Source organism: Synchiropus splendidus, chromosome 7 (genome assembly GCF_027744825.2).
Source record: "Synchiropus splendidus isolate RoL2022-P1 chromosome 7, RoL_Sspl_1.0, whole genome shotgun sequence".
Classification (NCBI taxonomy): Eukaryota; Metazoa; Chordata; class Actinopteri; order Syngnathiformes; family Callionymidae; genus Synchiropus; species Synchiropus splendidus.
The window spans coordinates 13,752,784-13,775,245 of record NC_071340.1 but is presented as its reverse complement, the minus strand read 5'-3'; the positions used below and the strand labels follow the sequence as shown (position 1 = coordinate 13,775,245).

The window sequence follows — 22,462 nt, the reverse complement described above, 5'->3', positions numbered from 1 at the left end:
CTGTATTTTTGCAAGATTGGCATTTGAAATCAGGAATTTTAAATACTTAGTCGTTGGGAGATTGTGTTGGGGATGGACTGAAGCTGCTTGGCGGAGGTTTGCGCTCCCTGAGTGCTTTTTTAAATTTGATATTCTTTTGGCGTCTTCTTTGAAACTTTAAATGTATTCGCTTAAACCAGAGGTGGGCAATTATATTTCCTAAAGGGCCACATGAGAAACTGTAACGGTTATAAGGGACCATCAAAAAAAAAATACTGAGATGACTACAAAACCTGACGGGAAAATATCCAAAATATATACTTAAGTAGCAAAGACAAAATGAACCTAAGAAGATGAAATGGAAATAAGGATATTAAGAAGTGTAAATATGCCATGAAACCTATTTAAATATTTAATTTTATGTGCATTTCATTTGAATATAAATCAACTGCAAGACGGTCAGGATAAAAAGTAAATTTAGTTCAAAATATATTTTCAGTAATTTTTCAATGTAACTTATGGAACAAGAAAAACACAAAAATTCAGTTTTCATTTCAGTCTTAAAACAAGAACATGCTAAATTTACTGCTGAAGTGGTGTTGACTAAAAGAGAAAGAACAAAAAAAAGGCAGAAAAATTAGGACATATTAGTTTTAGTCCAACATCAAACGGGCCACCAAAATACAGGCATCGGGCCGTATATGGCCCCGGGGCCGCACTTTTCCCAGGTGTGACTTGAACAGTAAGACAAATCTCTCTCCTCCCTGTTTTGTAGTTTCAATGTGTCTCTCTTGTTGCTTAACAGAGTAGTTGACCTCATGCTGAACTTGTGACTCTCTCCCTGAGACGCAATAGAAGATAACAAATTACTGCTGCAGCATCACTGCATTCTCTCTCCATGGTACTGACACGCCTTGATTCAGCATTTTACCAACGTCCCTGCACTTTTTTTTGCGAATAGAACTGCCCAACCCTGCTCCAGATATAGGATAGAAGTCAGAGGTGTCCAATCCAGTCCTCAAAGGGCCCGGTTTTCGCGCCAAGCTCACACAGTTTAGCCAATCAGGTGTCAGCTGAAACAAGCTTCACCAGACAGAGAGACGGAGAAAGCAATCTATCTATGCTACGGAAACGTCCAAGAATTTGAATGTTTATTATGTATTATTATCAGTTAATCAACTGATAAATGACTTCAAATTTTGCGATTCTAAACCCACAATAATTACACAACTTTTCAGCACAATATGACGCTGCAACTGTCGTGCAAGGCTGTCGGCATGAGATCTGCTGAGAACTTTTCTGAACCAGATTGCAATTACCGACTGAGCCATTACTTTTGGATGATAGTGACATTTATGACAAATAACTGCATCTCCCGGTGACAATATGGTTGGAGACCGCCGAGCAGGTTTTTTTCTTCTAACATTAAAGAACGTTTGATTCAAGTGGAGATGAAACGGTCTGTTTTATAGGCTGAATCACACAGTAGTTATTAAGCTGTTAAATGATGTCGCACTTAAAGAGCCGCTGGCATTTCGGCTCCACAGATGCAGCACGGATGAGATTGCAGTACAGTAAACAATGATGGCTGCTAAATACAAAAACAATAATGATGTTCACGCCTGGATGAAGCCGTGAACAATGAAGCAATATTCACACGCCATTTTACCCTTTTTAGAGAGTCATAATAATGAGATGAAAATTCACTTTTTTGACCAAGACTAGACAGAAAAAGACGGTTAATATCTGAAGAACCTTGTTGTCAATTCTGAGCAGGTTTTGTGTTGGTAAAATTCCTGATGATCAGAAGTGGGCTGAAGCGTGCGCCGGGTGCTGATGTCTGACAGAACCACTCCAGCAGTGAAGCGCTGGCGAGGCTGCCGCGGAGGACGCTGGGTAATAAGGTTGCAGATGAGTGCGACCCAAAACTGGAAATAAGAGAGAAGGGGACTGAAGGTGGAGCAAGGACAAAACAAGACTTATTTCCACCCGCAGTCTGCAGTGTTGAGGTTACACGCGCTGTAATATGGTTCACACATAGAAGAACATACAGCCTCTACTACACTTGTGGGTTGTGTAGTTAGTTTGGGATTGTCCTTCAATTTCTTCATTTGTCATCACCTTTGTTTTCGCTGACTATGTGCAGTTGAGAGTTTGAATTATATAAAATGTCTTGGGAATTTCTCAGACTTGCTCACTCCCTCCTGTATCTTAGCGATTAAGGAAAGTGCAGGCAACAGTTGATGAAGGTCTTGAAACAATGAATGTCTGCCAAGGTCTTCTTCTTCTGGACAGTTGACCTCTCTGACCCCGCTAGTGACGCCGTGTCGGAAAAGACGGCCGAACTAGCGTGAGGGTGAGAAACCTCAGGTCCTTCACACAGCCGTATTAGTATTCTTTGACATGTTTAGACGAGTGACTTAAAACTCTTCTGGCAGAGGTTTGACACCACAAACCATCCAGCTTCCATGATGAAATAGTCTGCAATCACCATTTGCTGAATAAAGAAGCTTATTAAGTTGCTACTCATCAAGTCAGTTCAGTCCTGAATCTCAGAGCAGCGACCTGTAATCCACCTCTCAACCTCAATCTATCATCGACCCCTCATGATGGATGGTCCTGCTTCAAGGTCAGAGCAGAGGTCGTGTGGCCTATTAACTATTCTCTTCCCCTGTCAGGCGGTGGACTCACTTACTGTAAGTGCAACATAAACATTCGCAGACAGGGCCCCACAGAGTTAAACTGCTTTTACCTGCTGCATTGTTGCATTGGTTTTTAATTTGATTTCTATAGTGACTTCATTCACATACTATAAAAGTGTACAAATCTAACAAACTGGTTGTATAATAAGGACTCTTTGTAGTGAAGCCAAACGGACCAGGTTTACTACTCTTTACACCCCAGTGGCATCAGGTGGTGCCTGCCTATGACAGAAAGTCGCGCATCCAGAAAATAAATTTTTCAAATTGTTTAAAGTTAAAATAAATACAATATGAACCATTTTTTACATAAAAAATGTAGAGCTTTTATAATTACTTAATTTTGATTCAATATTTGTATAAGAGTTTGGTTGACTCGAAGTAGAAACTGTGCACGTAGTGCTGAGCCAACTCTGTGCTGCACAAAGTGCAAACATTTTTTTGTGTTTCTATCCTGAAGTTTTTTACATTTTAGCATCATCACAGATGTTTTGGTGATGACATCATATAGTAGAATGTGATCTTCTTCTTTCTCTTTCAGATTCTCCCTTCAGGGGTGGCCACAGTGGATCATCTTCCTCCATCTCACCCTGTCCTCTGCTTCCTCTTCTCTCAAACCTACAAACCTCATGTCCTCCTTCACCACCTCCATCAATCTCCTCTTTGGCCTTCCTCTCCACCTTCTGCCTGGCAGTTCCAACCTCAACATCTTCCTACCAATGTACTGGCTCTCTCTCCTCTGTACATGTCCAAACCATCTCCATCGAGCCTCTCTGACTTTGTCTCCTAAACACCTGACATGTGCTGTCCCTCTGATCTACTGACATGTACCAGGAAAAATGTTCCCGGTGAAAGCCAGGTTATAGGCGATTAACCTGCAACTTGAATTGATTCATCAATTTTGTCTTCAATTAATTCATTGAAATTAATCTCTCAAAGTTCCAGGCCTAGATAAAACAGGAATTTGAGTCTTGGATGAGAGGTTTGTTCTCTTTCACACAGAAAACTATTACTTTTTTAAGTTTGGTGACAATGGCATCATGTGCAAAAGCAATTTGCAGTTTGAAACTGCCTGAGTTGTCAGATTAAATAGATGAATGATGGGTAAAGCTCCTTTTTTTGTAATATTTTATTTTCATATGGCAGAGCAAGGTGGGAGCACTTTGTTCCAATACTGTGGAAAAGCTTTTTATTTTGGTTCCTCCCACCAATACACAATAATCGCTGTATCTGGTGGTGATTTTTCAGGATTACACTTTGCTGAAATGACAAATTGCAGTAATAAAAGATACCAACAGCTAGAACTGGCCCTATACACCGTCAGGAGTCAGATAAAGTTGTTTAAGGACTTGGTTTTATTATTTCTTTGCTTTCCTGTGTGATGATTTTGTGCCTAAATACAAAAGGAAATGAGTGCAAGCTGAGTCAGCCTCAGGATATGGACGTTTGAGGGCTAAGTCAGATCAGCTGGACCGTATTTCTTCCTTGGGGTTAAACAGTTAGACAACTTAAAGACAGTTTCTGTTCGGGTCAGTGTTTCTTTAATGAGTTATGAGTCAAAAATAGTCAATATATTCTTCAAATCATGAAGCAGTTGAGGCGCAATTCATTCTGCAATGCTGTCACTGAATAAAAGCCACCGGGTTGTCTCCATGCTTGGCTGGTTTCTTCAAAAGATGGAGTGTTGCTCTTCTCCATGCCGAGGTCTTTGGAAGGTGAACGTTAATTGCTGAGGTTTAGGATGACGACGGAACAAAGAATCGCTTTTGTTCTTGAGAGCCAACTCTTCTTTCTTCTCTGAGACGGCGCTGCGCCTCAGACTGGAACTTTAGACAAGAATATTGCCGGTTCTTCTGAGACACGGTGACCTGAAGACATAGCAGTGGATCTCTGGTGATGACACTGAGCTTTTAACATATTTCCTTCAGCTTCTTCTGAATGAGGTAAAGTGATGTGGCTACAGTTGTAAGTGGTTTATATTACAGAGTACTCATCCACAACAGAAGGGCAATGAGCACAGGAAGCAGGGCAAAAATGAGTAAGACACGGAGACAAAACTTTCCTGGTGGCGGGTGCAGATCCGTCAGAGCCTCGTCGTCTGTGAGCGGCATTGTTTGTGGGGATCAGTGGATCTGAGACAGATTAGGCTTGCCAACTGTTGGCTTCCTGTTTGGCCACAGGATTTCTTGTGCAGGGTGGAAATGACGTACAAAAGAGGCCATATCTAGCAACTTTATCCCTTTCGTCTCCACCGGATTCACATGGTTGATGATGACATGGTGGGGTGGTTTGTTTCTGACAGATGTCAGAATCTGAGATGGGTCTTTTAATTTGTTTTATTCATGATCATGAGCCTCTACATTCCAATCAACAGAGAAAATACAATTTCATTTTATAAAATAACTACAATCTAAATCATTAAAAAGAGTCAGAAGTAAAACCTTTTTACAGTCCATTATTCTTTTTTTTTAACAAGGATTACTGTTAGCTAGTCCAGTATATTTTATCCAAACGCACTGAAGCTTGAACGTATCCTTCAAATCTGTCTGTCCTCTCGCTCCGCTCCTCCTGCAGTGCGCCATCCTCCTCCTCCATCCCTCATCACATTTCCTTCTCTGTATTTTCCACCATCCTGCTTCACTGCTCTCTCCTGCTTCACTCTCCCCTCCTCGTTTTCAGCCTCAGACATCTCCTCTTCTCCCATCTAAATTGCAAATAGACACAGGTCGACTGCTAGCAGAGCTTTCCAAAGTCATCAGAACCGACCCTGTGGATTAACTGGAGCTCTGGAGAATGTGTGGATCGATATCGAAGCTTATCCACGGGGTTCCTTTACTTCACTTTGGATTATAGTCTGTTTTACGGACAAACATTTACTCCCGTCTGGGAAACAACAGAGGAATCATTAGGCCATGCACTGCATTCTGTATGATTTCTCTATTGTTAGTCAAATATAGAGGGAGTAGAAAGGCATGTCTTTCAAAAACAAAACAAATAAAACTCAAGTTCAACACAACAATTCAACCTCATTTTAATTGTAATGTTTTGGTGTTTGACCTTCCTGAACCATGCATCACCTTGCTTTGAGAAAACCTTTCTTGTCTATGTAATCACCAAACACAGACTTAACTCAAAAGAACAGCCAAACACCAGTGCTCCAAATGCAGAAAGAATTTCTTTGAGAAGTTGGTCAATTTCTTTTTCGTTTTCTGGCATTTGGCATTCACGAGATTGAAATCCAGCCAACTTTATAAGCACTTAAGTATCATCATCGGTGATTTATTATCTATGATAGAAAGCCATGTGATTTGTGTCCTATAATCACCGTCATAATAAAAGTGAAATATTGGTGTGCATCAGCATCTAAGAGAAAATTTCGTATCCAGCACCAAACATTGAAATTGACTCCGATTTTGGATGAAACATTTTGCTTGTGAGCTGCAATGTGAATAGAACTTGAATACAGATATGTGAGTAGTGAAATAATAGATAGATAAATCTCACCACATCCTAAAATCCTGCCCTTCTCTCTTACCTGCGCTTGACTCCATCATCCTGTCATGTAGCCATTACTCTCAGATAAACCCACATCCGAAGCTAGAGATGACAGTCTGGAGCTGAATAAGGTCTCTGTGATCTTTACTAAACCTGATCGGCTCCCTCCTCTGAGACCGTTAAAGTCAATCCTGATATTGACGACTCTGTGTGTGTGTGTGTGACAGAGAAAGATCACACTCAGTTCCTGTAGTGAGTCCTGAGTGATTCAGAAGACTTCTCCATTAAACATGAGGATCTCGGTCATCACAAAAAGTTTTTTTTTTCTTTTTTTTTTGGCATTACATAGTCTTATTTTGATTCACTGAACTTTGCTGCTGTTTGGCTTTACAAATGCCACCCCGTGCACATCTCCTATTTCAACATTCTTTCCACTGTTTATGAGCCTGGGTATGGAGTCTCTGAGCAACTAATGGACAGTTAGAGTAAATAACGAAGCCAAGCAATGTCTGGCTGAGAGCTCTTCCTGTTTTAGAATTCAGCTGATGATCCTGCGTGAGTCAAGTCTAGTCAAATATTTAATTCTCTGATGTAAACTCTGTAAGTGGAAACCTTGAACTGGATGAAAAGGGACGCTCTAGACCCAATGAGATTCGTGATTCGTTTGCAGACGACGACGACTGATGTAAACATTCAGAGAATTACATAAGTGTGCGCCAAAGGGTCTGATAAAGGTCGCAAAGTCATCTGCTGCACACGTTCACGTTTCTGCAAAGGCATATATTGGCAGTAAAGCAACAGTATATTGAATCCTATACTGTACACAGCAATGTTGGGGAGACGTGGCTTTATTGCACCCTCTAAACCAGGGGTCTCAAACTGATCCACAAAGGGGCCACAGTGTGTGCAGGTTTTTGTTGTTGTTGTTATTAACCAGCAGCTGCACCAGGCTGGTGGTAAGACTGGTGAAATGGTGCCTGGTTGGAACAAAACCTTCCTCCACTGTGGCCCTTTGAGGACCCTCTGAGACCTCTGCTCTGTACGGTTTCATGGCAGCTCTACTATTTAGTCATCTAACAACCATTAAAGCAAAGCGTCTTAATATATAGAGCAAATTATCTGGTAACATATCAACTTTAAATGAATTATCTGACCCCAAAAGCACTGGTTTTGAACTATTTAAAGGCAATAGTAAGGCAAACAGTGCCATCTAGAGGTTGATTTTAATATGTCAAACGGAGTCTGTCAGCTGTAATTCAGAATCTGAATCAGAATCAAATTTATTGCCATGGTCAGTGGGGGTTCCACCAACTAGGAAAGTGCTTCGAAATAAAGTGCTGTTAATAAAAAAAAAAAAAATACAAATGAAAATAAAATAAAAAATATGATTTATTAATGTTCTGGAATTAATCATTAAATTCCAACATCAGCACTGTAATAACTGGGAAATGCAGTTGCAAATGAAATAAAAGACGCAGTAAGAGATGGGGTATATTACATTGCATTTTCTTTCCGGACACCTTCATCAAGAGTGACTGGCCAGTGCTCATATAATATGTCAGTCTATATACCGCCCGTTTAACAAGGAATAAGAAACTAAGCGGTGGGTGTCAACAGATGAGCGGGAGGAAATCACTTTTATAAAAAGTAAAATATATATATATTGGCCACATGAAATGACGGAGCAACAAGGACTGCGATATTCCGCTCGTATGGGATTCTTCTGGGCACTCTGGTTTCCTCCCACAAACCAAAAACACTGAGGTGAAATGATTTGATTGCTCCAAATATGAGGCACTGAGATTAAGGCTGGGAATTATTGACTTGGGAGAATTATGAATAAAACTAGATAAAGAAAGTATCAACGAAGATTTGTAAAAAAAAAAAAACAAAAAACAAAGATTCGACACCAGAAACATCAGTTTTTACCGGAAAAGGACGGACAATGCTGCCACGCCCATAACCAGGGCTTGGTCGGTCACGCGTGCGCACTGGGCGTCCTGTTGCTCGCTCTGTTTTTGTCTGGAAGCCTGACGTGAATAGTGGCGTTATCACTGCTAACGATCAACTTATTAAAAAAAAGATGTTCGAGCAGACTTTTAAGAATTTCACCATCAACTTCAACTCGGTGAGCGAGCGCTTCACGGTGTCCAGTGGCGACATTGTAACGGGGCAGCTCGGCTTTGACCTGACGAAGGACACCAGCATCAACTCCATAACCATTAAGATTGTTGGACAGGTCAACGTCCACTGGAGCTCCGGGAGCAGCAAAAACAGGAGGCATTACTCCGCCAAGGTGGAGTACTTTAAACTCAAGAGCAACTTACTGCAGAACGGCGCTGGTATGAAAACAACTTTTTGTGTTTGTCTGTTTGATGTCAGCTATGACTTCAGCAACACGTTCACTCCATGAATGGATTCTTGCAGTGTCGAGTGCTGCTGCAAAACTCCGCCCTGGTAGATACGCGTATCCCTTCACCTGCCACATCCCCCATGGGTATGTAAGACCTGCGTTTGTGAATCCCTGACTTGTCCAGAGCGTATTCACCAGTCATGTTCCCGTCCAGTACAGACGAGATAGGACACATTGGAATGTATTGAGTCAATGGTGAGAGCAGACTTTGCACTGTGTCTTGTTCCAGGGATTTCCCCTCAAGTTTTAAAGGAGCCTTTGGAGAAATAAAGTACACCTTTAAGGTGAGCATCAGCAGAAGCTGGCATTTGGATAAGGACTTTGCAACTGATTTGGACTTTGTCAACCGCATCAATATGAACCAGCCGGACCTGTGGGCAAGTGGGCTCTAAACTATCGACGCACATTGAGTGTTGTGACCTCACCTTTTAACACTGCTGTCCCCAAGTCTCCTATGTCAGGTGCCAACAGCAAAACCTTGTGCTGCCTCTGGTGTGCCTCAGGACCGATCACCATGGATGCCAGATTAGAGAAGAAAGCATTTGCACCAGGTGCAGCCTCCTTGTTGTCTCAAGTGAAAGAGAAAATCTAACTAAAACGTGTCTTTTTCTGCCCCTCCAGGTGAGGTAGTGAAAATATTCTGTGAATTTGGCAACGCATCGTCTCGTGTGGTGACCCCGACAGTCAAGCTGCAGCAGAAGCAGAGCTTTTTCACACATAACCGAGTAAGCAGCAGGCTGCATTTCAGAACCTTGGCCTCAGAGACAGGGCAGCCCCTCAACCCTCACGGGTCTGCGGTCCACACGATGCTCATGTTGACCATCCCTGCCGATGCTTCACCCACTATCTCCAACTGTAGCGTCCTGGTGGTGGACTACGTGATTGAGGTTTGTTTAATCAAACATTTGTGTGATGGAAAAAAAAAAAAAAAATTATCTGAGTATAACATCAGTTGTGTGGTAAAATTAAAAAAAACTAAGGTTAATGAAAGATTATGTGGCTAAAACTTGATAAAATAAAAATGCTACAAGAAAAAAACTACATTAAATGATAAATACTAAATATACACTACTCCAGCTCCTGCTATCTGTGTGTTGCAGAGGGCCGAAAGTCACCTGCTCAACACCTAGCTATCATAGCATAGGGGTCATTGGAATGTGTTCCTCCTGTGATGCTTGTATTCACTTCTCATTTTACTCTTCTGTTTTCTTCCAGTTGTCCCTCCGCATGACAGCATCATCTAATCTTGTGGTGATCTTTCCCATCATCCTCTATGAACCTCCTATGATGACCCTCCCGCCACCGTACTCGTGAGTGTGTCAGTGATGGCCATGAGATGTGCCAGCTAGGTAATAAGAAGTCGGAGCATAAATACGCCTTATTATTAGAGGATCCTTGTATTCTTGAATGTTTACACATAGTCACTTTGCTGCCTTTAGTAGTTGTTATCGCACCTCTTTTCCGTCACAATCCAATTTATCAGTGTTCCTGAGACGTTTGTGTCATGAAATGTATCCTGATGTTACTTGTGTTTTAATTGGAGCTTTTCTTGCTCAGGGATTGTTCAGGAAAATTATGTGAACGTTTAGCTTTCATTCATGTTTCTCAATATGCCTATGAATTTGTATTTAAACAGCCGACTGACTGGGAGTCAAAAGTAGTTTGTTTGTTTGTTGGCTATCTGAATAACCATGTGTCTTTTCTTGCCCTGGTTTCTGCCACGGAAGCTGCCTAACATATAACAATGTGTCAATCCTGCAACATGTGCAGTGTTTTGTGGAATTTACAAGTGCACTTTATCTTTAAAAAAAAATGATGGGCTTGTCCACGGCATCCATCATCTCTCGCACGGTGAAGCTGCAGTTGGCTTCAGCAACTCACCGCCTTTTATTACCTGGCAGTGATGAATAAGCATTTCATAGCCATCAGAATGAGCCTCATTGCCGGTAATGAACCGCAATGTTAGTCTTGTTCATGATAAGTAAACAACACAAAGCAGTGCCAAGTAGATGTAGAGGCGAGTGGCACTTCTCTTATGTTGTTATTGAGGACAGATATGTGCAGTAGATATGTGAGTACATTTGTTGCAGCAACAGCCAGACGTGTGATGTAAAAAGCTCTTCCAACTTGGGTGAAGGATGTCTACACTTCACACTGCATGAAAAGGGGCATTTCACAGAGTCTATGGGAATGGTTTATGCCGTTCAACCCACAACAGAAGAAAGTTGGTGCAGCCTTGACCTTCATAGGCTAATGTAACGGTCATGCTATACACATGTCATTATTACCAGTTGAAGATTTTATTTGAATAGTTTATTTATCACCGCTTCTTTGGTTGCATACTTTTATTTTGAGACAGCACTATTACTTCCTTCACACCGGAAATAAACACATCCTTTCAAAGACTTGACAAAGCGTCATACTTGTAGCACACAGTTCTTGGGGTTGGACTGCATTAAAAATGAATCTCCATAATAAGAGGTTTTAGAATTCACCCCAATAGTTGATGATCAAATGTTTTTTAGTTCATGGATGTGCAGAGATGAATCATTTCTGATGTTCACTGATCTCAGTTGGTCCACATTCTTCTATTACATTAGCAGAAATTTCAGGGTTCTTTTCTGTTTAGTTGCACCCAAGTGACTGATTTTATCCCAGTTAACTGCTGGTGTGAAGAAAAAAGAGGCAGAAATGATATAAAATGTTTTTCACTACACTCCTTTTCAACCTCAATAAAATATATGACAAAATGATGCCTTCACGGTCATTAATGTATCAGAAGCAGTGTCTTATAATGCAAAGAAGTGTTATATACATGTCCAATATCATTACTGTGCGCAGATTGGAATAAACTGGAATAAAAAAAAGACGGTGGTGCACTGTCAACCTCTGTACTCTGTCTGAATCTTGATGATGCACAGATGTATTCAATATGAGATTACAGATCTCACATGACCAATAATACGAAAATAACAGAATCAGTGAGAATGAACAAGCAGAACAAGCACAACTCACACACACACGCAGCTGAGCCAAGGGAACAAAGGAAGAAACTGAAAATGCCTGACAGTCCGAGCTGATACACTAGTACATAATAATAAACAAGATGGCATAGGAGCATTTACATCCTGGCAGGACAGCACAGGAACCAGGTGTGTACTATTAACTGTGAGGCTGACGTGCACAGAGTGTCACACACATTTGGCCGACACTTGTGGCTGTGTCAAGGTGGAAAAAAGAAATGGCACACTCAGACGTAGACCGACTAAAGATGGAGCTTTGTGATTTGTTGGGGGGCAGAGTAGGACTACGAAAATGGGCAACATCGTGACCCCAGTATGTTGTGGAAGTCTGACGTGATCTGATTTCAGGGCTCTCAGCACAAAAACATCTATCACTTAAAAAGGCGTTGACAGTTTTTATTCACATTTCACATGCATAATGAGGCGCCAACAAGCCAACACAACATACCCAACACACAACACTAGAAAAAGTTTGTTCGCAATATTGGACTTTTAGCGTCTATGAGTGCAGAGGTATCTCAGTCCTTTTTTGGGATGTTCCAAAAGCTGTGGTGTGCTGGGTTTGAAGGAGCGTCACTTGGGCTTCATGTAGCAAAACTTGAAAGTCCTAGCAGGTCGATGAGAAGTGACCGCAAAGTGTTACCTGTGGTCCATCAAGCAAGCCTGAACAGTGACCCGATCCTGATGGTAATAAATAATCAATCATAAATACTCTCCAGTAGAACAGAGTCAGTGTGGATGGGTTCCAGGACCATATGTTGCTCAAAGTCTATTCTCCATGGAAACAGTTTATGGTCCTGAGATAAGACTCAGAGTTACTGCAGAAGGAGGCTGGAGGTTAACAGACTAAAGGGAATGTGACGTAGTTAGCAACATTAATAGCAGCAATAGTCGTATTTCTTTCCATTTTATTTCTCATTTTTTAAATTGAGTTCTTCTAGGTGGCTGGACTGTCTAGAAGCACAGCTTCTCTGCGGATTCATTGAGATGAAAGGCATTGTGAAGGAAGTGGGTGAAACCATTTCACCTAGTGCTTTGTCAGACTGTCTCCATGCTCATTACCATCCCACCAGATACATTTGTGTCTCTCGAAAATTGCTATATCATGTGTGCAGAGCACCGCCTCAGGGCGAGTATCTTCTGTTGGTTTCGCTGGTTTTGCTGGCAAACTAAGCCTTGTGGTCGTGCTGCTGGTCTACTTGTGAAATGCACTTCAGAACTAGAGATCAGGTGTCCTGCCAGCCCAGCAGACATCGGATGAGGTGGCTGCTCCTCCTGCCTATGGATTTGAAGTGTTTTCACTAACAAATTCTGAGGCGAACACTGACCCTCCAGCGCCTACCTCAGCTGACCGGCAGACTCCTGCCACAATGGGGGCCCTTGGATGATTTCCAGAAGATCCATGTGAAGGCAGTACATGCGAAAGTATATGTTTTCAGTACTGAATGATACTCAGCAATAAATTGTAAAGGAAGCACAACAACAAAGAATTTGAGCAGTGACTAGCTGAGATGCATCACTGTTGAGGCACTTTTCATGATCACTTTTATCACTTGATATGTGCCCTTTATCAGATGAGAAAAGAAATCTCAAGTTTAGTTAGTCTTCAAACTAGACTTCAAACACTTGTTACCTCAGTAATGTTACCATGGCTCCTAATGCACGATGCTTCTGAGACCAGTGAACAATAAGACGTCAATAGCAGACATTGTGAAGACCTATATATATATATATATATATATATATATATATATATATATATATATATATATTTTTTTTTTTTTTTTATTTATTTATTTATTTATTTTTTGAGTTGGTTTGTGCATCAAAAATTTTGCGATATATCAGCAATGTAAATAATATTTACATGAGAGTTGCGGTGAATATGATTTAGCAGACTAGGATTATTTGCAAATCAACACTTAAAACATTCAGAAATAATCATTACAGGGTAACAGCAACATTGTAGTAGTAAGTTAATGTCATAGTAGCAGCATATTAACTGAAATGAAACGTGCTGTAGTAGCAGATGGTGAGATGTGGTGAACAAATATAAACATTGAGTCTGGTCTCCGTGAAACTTCAAAATCCTAATAAAGCACAGCTGCATTAAATACTTTCTTACAGCTCTTGTACGCACCACAACAAAGGATTCACGCTTGCCTGGCGAATACAGACACAGCCTAAAAAAGTCTCGGGACACAGTGAATGAACCGAACCAGTGAGAGAGTCATCCTACTTTTCCTCTATCTTGTTTGCCAGTCATCCGTCTTCTGACAGCTGGAAACCTTTGGTTTAATCATTACCCACATGTTTATCTCCACTGGGTACACACCTAAAAAGCAAGGCTTGTCATCGCTCATCACCTCACTCTTCACCTTCACCGACACGATACACACCTCCTTTAAGCCTCGGCGTATCATGACCAGCAGCATTAAGACGTTCACTGTGGGTTATAATCCCATTAACAAAAGCAATGTTTTCCGCAGCGGTGACACCGTCACCGGACAGATCTTGGTAGAAACGAGTAAAGAATGCACCGTGAGCTCACTCTGGGTCAAGCTGAAGGGGAAGGCTACTGTGAAATGGACCGAGACTTACGGGAGAACAGTGGTGACGTACTACGACAAGGAGAAATACTTCAGCATCAAGACAGAGGTCATTCACGAGGGACGAGGTAAGAGGTGCATGCCTAACTCTCACTTCAATACAGTTTTTCCATCGCATTTTAAATATATACGTCGCTGCTTATATAAGTATGGTTTGTTTTATGTGTGTCTGCTGTCAGCCTTGTCTGAGACTGGTTAGTCTGTCACATGACTACAGCAGTCAGACGCTTGTTTGGAGGGGAGAGATGCTTCAAGTCTGCATTTTTAGAGCGCACTAAATGGCACTCCCTGCTCTAAAATCTTTGGATTTTGACAGCCACGTCAATGAGAGTGCACTGAAAGTGAGCACACTGTTTCATGAAGCCTCATCGGCCCATCGCTAGCTTCAACTGTCTCTGTGTGTTCTGGCTGATGGTGGTGTTTTTACCGCAGTGATAAATGAAGTGATCCTGTTGCGGGAAGTTCTAAATGCTGAGGTTCGGGGATCACTACGATGGCTTTGTGTACCAATGCTGGTGTCCTTCCAAACCCCCCTGAAACACTGCCTTTGTTTTAAATAGGCCTCTCTCCAACAGTTTGCGTCTGTTTTCATTCGCAGGCACAATTTCGCTATCTGTATTAGCCACATGAATATCTTCTGCAGGTGAAACACAATGACGTCTCTATAGTTTGGCTTGTAAATCTGCTGAGGTAACTGTGTAGTTAAGAGTCCAAAGTGTTTTCCAGGTAACAACATCCTTCGTGCAGGCAACAATGTCTTTCCATTCACCTTTCAGATCCCTGCACAGTAAGTCTGACCCCCTGTGAGCTCCACATCAAAACAGAAACAATCAGTGACTCAAAATTTCCCACATGTTGCAGAGATTTGCCGCCTTCCTTCAAGGGCTCTTGTGGGAAAATCAAGTACACACTGAAAGCAAACCTGAGCCGGTCGATGAGAACTGACAGCAAAGCGAAGGCTGTGTTAACTGTGGTCCATCAAGCCAGCCTGAACAGTGACCCGATACTGATGGTAATGAATGACCAGTCATAAATACTCTGCAGAAGAACCGAGTCAGTGATCGAGCTGCTTCTCTCAAGAGTCCACAGCATGAAAGCACCAGTAAGAAAATGAAGTTATTCTCTTCAGGAAACGTCAGCCTGGATGTCAAGCTGGAGCGAACCGGCTACATTCAAGGTACTGAACTCATGTACAGTTGAGCTGGACTGAGGTGTGTGGTGTGGCTGGCTGGATGGGTTCCAGGACCATATGTTGCTCAAAGTCTATTCTTCATGGAAACAGTTTATGGTTCTGAGATAAGACTCAGGGTTACTGCAGAACGATAGAAGTAACAACAAAAGGCAACGTGAACAAAACATGGCTGTCATGTTCTGTGTGCATTTGTTATTTACGTTAAGATTGTGGCACTACTAAATACATATTTTTCAAGTCAAGACTCATCTCATATCTAAGTATTCATAGTAGTAGTTTTCCCCATTTTTTAAAACTAAAGTTTGACAATTCGGCATTGTCATGCGTTTCTGCCTTTTATGACTCACTGGACAATGTGTACCTTTCTTCTTCGCAGGTCAGGGCATCATGGTTGTAGCTACCATTGAAAACAAGACTTCCCGGGATATCAGGCCAAAGTATTGTCTGTACAAGAAGTACAGCTACTTTGCCAAAGGGAACAGACGAGTTGAAACAAAAGACATTGTGAAGGAGGTGGGTGAAACCATTTCCCCTCTTAGTTATCAGACCGTCTCCAAGGTCATTACCATCCCACCAGACACATGCGTGTCTATCCAAAACTGCAAAATCCTCAAAGCAGAGTACCGCCTCAGGGTGAGTATCAATTTATCTGTCGTGACTGCTTCCAGACTTGTATGTCACAAAGCTGGGTGGTTGTGCTGCAGGTCTACTTGGATGTCAAATACGCTTCAGACCCAGAGATCAAGTTTCCAATTTCCATTCTGCCAGTTGTGCCGACATCTGATGAGATGGCAGCTCCTCCTCCTGCCTATGGATTTGATGCGTTCTCACAAACAAATTTCGGGGGGAACGTGTTACCCCCCGCTCCCATGTACGACAGTCCATATGCTCTCCCACCTGCATACACTCCCTACAGCACGTACCCTTCCCTGGCCGATTTCAACGAAAAATCTTAAAGTCAGCAATATTGACTATAAATATGCTTTGAGTTGTGAATTTAATATGCCAATACAGTGGTACCTCGGTTTTTGAACGTCCTGGAATTCAAACAGATCGGAGTTCGAACAAAAATTTTGAGATTTTTTTGTTTCGAATTTCGAACGAAAATCCAGAACTTGAACGCCCCTGAAAAAATCTGGAAAAACCATAATGTGCGTGGACCGATCAGCTGACCCATGACGCGCTTTGTTATTGTGTATAACACAGCCTCTGTATGCAGACGTGTCCCGTTAGCTACATTTACTGACTGTTTTTTCTTCATATTGAGGTGTAAAACCTTTCCTGTCTCCACACTGGACCGTGGTAGAGTGTCACAGGGGAGGTGCTCGCTCTCCACACCTCCGAGGCTGGAGCGCTCACTCCAAGGTTTGATGTTCTGTTGTCAGCTGGAGCTCAGACAGGGATGAGGCGAGTCTGGGACAGAGCGTGACTTGGTTTATGACTTTGTCACAGCCAAACTGCACAGAAGCGCACATTCAGAGCTGGACACGCACCGGGCACCTCTTCACTTCTGGAGAGATGTCACTCATTCAGCAACCCCTCCCACATGCAGCGGCCACACACATGGACGAACAGCGCACCTGCAGCAGACACTCTACATTCACTCCTACAAAAGACTATTTTAAGGCTTGGAACGCATTATTTCTTTTTCCATTCATTGTAATGGGAAAAATCGATTCAGATTTCGAACAAATCGCTTCTCGAACGGCTGTCTGGAATGGATTGTGGTTGAGAACCGAGGTACCACTGTATTTCAGTATATCATAGATCAGTATTAATATTAATATATTAGTAGAGAAAGCAGAGCACACTGCAAAACAGGAAAATTCAGGAGCAGATCTATAAAAACATCTTCCTGTTAGCGGTGCAAACTTGACCCTTCCCCTACAAATAAGAAACAGCTGTCAGGGTCATTCTTGTCATTCCAGAGTTGATGTCCGTTTGAAATTAAATTCCATTCCTCATCTTTTCAATGCTTTGTGTTTTTTTTTTTCTTTCCTTTTTTGTTGTATTATTTAACTTAACCCGGGAATTTTGGTAAAATTGGGTAAATCTATCCTAAACAGCTTCTTCCCCACAGCCATCAGACTGTTAAATTTGTGATCAGCCTTTGTTATTTTATTTTATTTTATTTATTTTACTTTTATTAATTAATTAATTAATTAATTTATTTATTTTTTTAATTTTGTTTTAGTTTAGTTTAGTTTATAACAGCACTTTAATTCGAAGCACTTTCCTAGTTGGTGGAACCCCCACTGACCATGGCAATAGATTCTATTCTGATTCTTATTCTGATTCTGAAAAAAAAAGTCGATATTGCGTCTGGTTTGATTCCAGTAACTGTCCCGCCCACTTTGTTACATAATACGCAGCCGATTGGCTCTCCGAGGTGATCGTCAAGCAGGGCGTGTTGCTCCGACTGTTCTGCTCGAGTCGCGCGAGTCCGTGAACATGTCGTCCACCGTGAAAAGTCTTAAAGTGACATACAGTCCCGTGAACGAGAGCAACACTTTTCGAAGTGGCGACTGCGTGAGCGGCCAGGTGGCTCTGGAGGTGGCGAAAGACTGCGAGATCCAGTCGCTGTCCATCAAATTCAAGGCGAAGGCGGAGGTGATGTGGTCGGAGCGGCACGGACAGACCACGCACTACTACCACTCCAAGGACAAGTACTTCTCCACCACGCACTACTTTGTTCGCGACAAGGATAAAAAAGGTGAGTTTCTGATGCGGCTGGAGTGTTATCTGGTGAGTTATCTGGTGAGTTGTTCCTCTCCGCCCCCTCAAATAACTTGCGGCGGGGGGCGGCCCCCATTTTCTCTCTGGCTGAAGTTGTTTATATGCTACTTTGTTTCAAGGTGTGTGACTCACTTCCTTTATTTCATTTATTTATTTATTTATTTACTTTTCCTTTATTTTATTTTATTTTTTCTTTTACACACGCACATACATGGAGTTGAAAAAAGTCTTTTTTTTTTCAGATGGAGATTTTGAAACTCTACTGACACAACAAAATGGAGCAACATGTAAGTGACTGGCAGGTCTCTCTTTTTTAAGTGGACCATCCATCCATAGTTTATACAGCATATTGTCTTCCGTGTCTGGTGATGGTTGCTGCCTCCCATTTGGGTTGGTGGCATGTTCTGACATGGTCTCTCCGGTCAAATCTCCAGGGCAGGCCACACCTCAGTACTGACTAGGATGTTGTTGTCGTCGCTTATTTACATTGGTCACAGTGCAAATATAGGAACTTTGAATACTTTCAGACACACCTTATGCATGTCCTGTGTTTTAAATCAAGCCTTGTTTTGCAGATGGCAATGTTGTCGCCCCTGGATGTCACGTCTACCCATTCTCTTTTGTGATCCCGCCAGGGTGAGTTTACTCTTCTCGGTATTCGATATGTATCAGGGATGTGTGCAGCTGATCTGAAATGAGCGTCTCCGAAGGTGGAATTCCTTTTTACATTCAGAAGGACTGCAGTTGCGTCTACACAAGTGCACAAGAAAAGAACTCTGCATCACAAATGATGTAACCTTAGAGCTGTGCATTAGCCGTCCGCGGTGAGATACCACAGCCTTTTAGAGAAAGAAAACAAAAGACGAACAGCGTCGATTTTGTGACTCTGTGAGAGAAGTGACTTCCTGATTCAGCCGTTGAAACATCTGAGCGCAGTTGTAATGGTTTTTGCTGTCGCCCTCTGCACCAGGGATCTGCCGTCGTCTTTCAAAGGAGAATATGGTAAAATTGTTTTTCTGTTGGAAGCCAAACTGTCCAGATCAATGAGAATCAGCAAGACGGACACAGCCAAACTCAACTTTGTTAGCAGTGTCAACATGAACCTGCTTCCTGAAATAACAGTAAGTGAGAAGCCCTATCTTGTCTTGGTGATGATTGACGTGTTTATTTTTATTTTTATTGCACAATGTACCAAAGCACTTTCCTACTTGGTGGGATCCTCAGTGACATTGGCAATAAAGCTGGTTCTGATGCGTGTGAATATAACTATTGCCACAATTCAAAGTGCTTCATGATCCTGTGTTCACGAGCTGCTGATCTCTCAGGTGCCACAACATGATACTGTGGAGAAGAAAATGAAGGTCTTCAGCTCAGGAGCAGTGTCCATGGATGCACGACTGGAGAAGACTGGGTTTGTCCAAGGTGAGGCAGCAGCTCCAGCTTGGAACCGATCACATCCTTGACTCATACTTGACGTGTCCAGTCCATTTGTGTTCTGTGGTGCAAACTGCTCACCCACTCTCAAGTGTCTCCATCTGATGAATCGGGAGCTAAGCTCTATGTGGTGCTGTGTGCTTAGAGTAGTTTTCATACAGTGTCATGTAGTTCTCTGTTTATTGGTCTGTGTTGCAGGAGAAGGAATAAAGGTCCTGGTCTGTGCTCAAAACAACTCCTCTCGTCCCATCAAGCCAAAGTTCTGCATTTACACAAAACACTGCTTCTTCGCTGAGGGGAAGAGGAAATGTTATACCAAAGACCTCCTGAAGGAGGTGGGAAACCCCATCCCACCGTCGTCTAATGAGAACGTGACCAAGATTATAAACGTGCCCCACGATGTCCAGCCGTCCATCCTCAACTGCCAGATTATCACAGTGGAGTACAGACTCAGGGTGAGCCTTTCAACTTGTTGTGTGATTGGTGCGAGTGATGGCGATAACATTACGGCTGAGATTAACTGGAGTGCAGTGTGACATGTCCTCCTCAGTAACAGCATGGCTCCTTACAGGTTTATCTGGACGTCAAATATGCTTCAGACCCAGAAATCAAGTTCCCCATAATCATCCTGCCTGCCGCTGGGGTTCCCTCTGATTTCCTCCCTCAAGCTGCTGCTGCAACATTCGGATTTGAGGCCTTGAACATCCAAAACCAACCCAGCTTTGCCTATTCGCCACTGCAGGAGCTACCTGAAGCGACTCATAATGCTGAAGCTCCACCCCCTTATGGTGCCCATTCGATGTATCCAACGTATTCGATTACAGGCTTAAAGTACTAAACATTTCAATGTGTTGCTCCAGGTTACCTGAAGAATGCATTTTTACTATGCTTTTACTTAGCTTGTGACTGGAAACTGCCTTTTATACACGGTTGAATGATATGACAAGGATGACTGATGTGTTCTCACTGAAATACTGCATAGATGCTGTCATCTCTACACCTGCTCTCTGACCTCACATTACGACTTTGAAAGCTTCCGTATTATGTCATGTCTTGTGACATGTCATGTGACATTAGCTCTTTATTGGCTCATACCATCTAAAGTTTCATCTCAAAGTCAAAGAGACAGCTACAAATTGTATTTGTGTATTTATTTTGTATCAATACCTCAACTTGGACTGACATCTCGGGAAGAAACCCAGGAAGTTTGAACTCAGTTTTATGTGTCTTCCAAAACCAATGCCTGTCGACAATTCTCATTAGATGGGTAATGATATGCGTGATATTAAGAAATATATTGTAAATCCATGGCTTTTACAGGCTTCACACAAAACGATGGAAGTGTCAGTTCAGTTACTAACTTGTCTGAGCCACAGACGTTTGCAATGTGTGGGTGGGGTCACAATAGCCCTGTCCCTGTGGTGTGTAGTTTGTTTATAACCCAAATACTGACCTGTTGTTTGTATTATTCATTGTTATTTTAGTATTTTAATAGCATTGAAAACATACAGCTGCTGTTCTTCTCGTCTCAACATTTCCTTATATGTGTGCATGCATACATATTTATCATGCGAAGACTGTTTGACGTATTCTGTTTTATATTTCATGACATAATAAATGAAATTGATAAAAAGCAATATTTTCTGAAATGCCATTTTTTTCCCACAAGTTAAAATTCTGATTTTATTGACGTAAATTCCTTTGCATGTGTATTGGTTTGTAAAACCTGTTTTTCTCATATTGACGATCACATGGTAATGGCACAGTTAATCCCAGAGATGTTCACTTCCTTATTAATGTTTAACAATTAAATTCTTGTGTCCTTACGTTCCTCATGGAGGTCATGTGATCATTGCTTCAGTCTGCCAAATCAGTTATGAGTTCATTTCAATGAAATCTTGCATGAATGGCGACAATGGGACCAGGTACATTCTCCAGCTGGATCCAGGATTCATTGCGAGGGAGCTGTTGAAAGTGTGTTGGCGACAGCAAAGACCAGTCGGTCTGCATGACTTCACTGCATATTCATGAAAGAGCCTTTGAGCAGCTGAGTAAGAATGTATACAACAGTCGTCTTCATCTGGTATTTGTGACAACGTATTTTTTTGGTTGTTTTTATTTTTCAACAGCAATAATCATCTTTTGCAAACCGGGTTACAATGCTTCTGTTTTTCAGTTGTACACTTGAGAAATATTATAAAATGAACTAAGCACATCAACATAAGGAAGAGCTTAGGCAGAAAGCAACAATGCTTAACTGTGAAGGAGAGCCATGTCAGCATTGACAACATTCCAATTATAGAAAGATTGCAACAACTACCTTCAATTGTCTGCTGCCGCAAAGTCTGGCCGTTGTCCTTTCACACATTTGACCCTGTTCGCCCACAATCTTATAAATTCACATTTTCACATTTTTCACACTTATTTATCGCTCAATACCCTTTTCCATCATTTCAATGGTTCATTTTCCTCTTTTCTTCAGACAAAACTTTATCCAGTATTTTGACTGGCAGAAAAACTTCACTAAAACAATCTGTTGCTGGCATCAAGTGAACCATACTGGTTATCATCCTCCTCACCAACAGTTCTGATGGATGGCTGTGGGTTACCAGTTCAATAATAATAATAATAATAAGGGCGATTACATCCAGGAATTGAGTTTTATGGAATGACTGGAGATTAACTATGTTGTATATAAAGAGACAAAGAGTAAATAAATAAAGGAAATATATTCATTCACATGAGAAAATGAATAAATACTATGTACAGACTTTGCTATTGGTTTAGAGGGCAGAGCATGTACGGAATAAAACCATTGTATACTTTTGTCTTTGTTTAGTCACAACACATACCTGGTTCTTTCAAACATGAATGGAAACAGG

The 22,462-nt window shown here is 41.7% G+C and overlaps 3 protein-coding genes across 3 annotated transcripts; all 3 read left to right on the top strand.

Moving 5' to 3' along the window:
- The first annotated feature begins 8,152 nt into the window (after nt 1-8,152).
- Nucleotides 8,153-11,433, top strand: LOC128762681 (arrestin domain-containing protein 3-like). The gene is made up of 6 exons (XM_053871104.1): nt 8,153-8,515; nt 8,601-8,670; nt 8,816-8,963; nt 9,035-9,137; nt 9,208-9,473; nt 9,802-11,433. The coding sequence occupies exons 1-6, from the start codon at nt 8,257-8,259 to the stop codon at nt 9,898-9,900; spliced, it is 945 nt and encodes a 314-aa protein (XP_053727079.1). The 5' UTR covers nt 8,153-8,256; the 3' UTR covers nt 9,901-11,433.
- Nucleotides 11,434-13,974: 2,541 nt separating this feature from the next.
- LOC128762865 (arrestin domain-containing protein 3-like) lies at nt 13,975-17,268 on the top strand. Its single transcript, XM_053871416.1, has 6 exons — nt 13,975-14,286; nt 14,945-15,005; nt 15,080-15,230; nt 15,299-15,395; nt 15,787-16,043; nt 16,115-17,268. The coding sequence occupies exons 1-6, from the start codon at nt 14,031-14,033 to the stop codon at nt 16,364-16,366; spliced, it is 1,074 nt and encodes a 357-aa protein (XP_053727391.1). The 5' UTR covers nt 13,975-14,030; the 3' UTR covers nt 16,367-17,268.
- Nucleotides 17,269-17,828: 560 nt separating this feature from the next.
- Nucleotides 17,829-21,322, top strand: LOC128762619 (arrestin domain-containing protein 3-like). The gene is made up of 7 exons (XM_053870982.1): nt 17,829-18,123; nt 18,389-18,433; nt 18,722-18,782; nt 19,117-19,267; nt 19,472-19,568; nt 19,779-20,035; nt 20,152-21,322. The coding sequence occupies exons 1-7, from the start codon at nt 17,862-17,864 to the stop codon at nt 20,416-20,418; spliced, it is 1,140 nt and encodes a 379-aa protein (XP_053726957.1). The 5' UTR covers nt 17,829-17,861; the 3' UTR covers nt 20,419-21,322.
- Nucleotides 21,323-22,462: the final 1,140 nt, after the last annotated feature.

Excerpts from the sequence above, each read along its gene's own strand:
- LOC128762619 (XM_053870982.1), top strand. The coding sequence starts at position 17,862 with ATGTCGTCCACCGTGAAAAGTCTTAAAGTGACATACAGTCCCGTGAAC. Across the intron at positions 18,434-18,721 it reads ACAACAAAATGGAGCAACAT|ATGGCAATGTTGTCGCCCCT; the intron begins GTAAGTGACTGG and ends CTTGTTTTGCAG. Across the intron at positions 20,036-20,151 it reads CAGTGGAGTACAGACTCAGG|GTTTATCTGGACGTCAAATA; the intron begins GTGAGCCTTTCA and ends GGCTCCTTACAG.
- LOC128762865 (XM_053871416.1), top strand. The coding sequence starts at position 14,031 with ATGACCAGCAGCATTAAGACGTTCACTGTGGGTTATAATCCCATTAAC. Across the intron at positions 14,287-14,944 it reads GGTCATTCACGAGGGACGAG|GTAACAACATCCTTCGTGCA; the intron begins GTAAGAGGTGCA and ends AGTGTTTTCCAG. Across the intron at positions 16,044-16,114 it reads AAGCAGAGTACCGCCTCAGG|GTCTACTTGGATGTCAAATA; the intron begins GTGAGTATCAAT and ends GTTGTGCTGCAG.
- LOC128762681 (XM_053871104.1), top strand. The coding sequence starts at position 8,257 with ATGTTCGAGCAGACTTTTAAGAATTTCACCATCAACTTCAACTCGGTG. Across the intron at positions 8,516-8,600 it reads CTTACTGCAGAACGGCGCTG|TGTCGAGTGCTGCTGCAAAA; the intron begins GTATGAAAACAA and ends GGATTCTTGCAG. Across the intron at positions 8,671-8,815 it reads ACCTGCCACATCCCCCATGG|GGATTTCCCCTCAAGTTTTA; the intron begins GTATGTAAGACC and ends GTCTTGTTCCAG.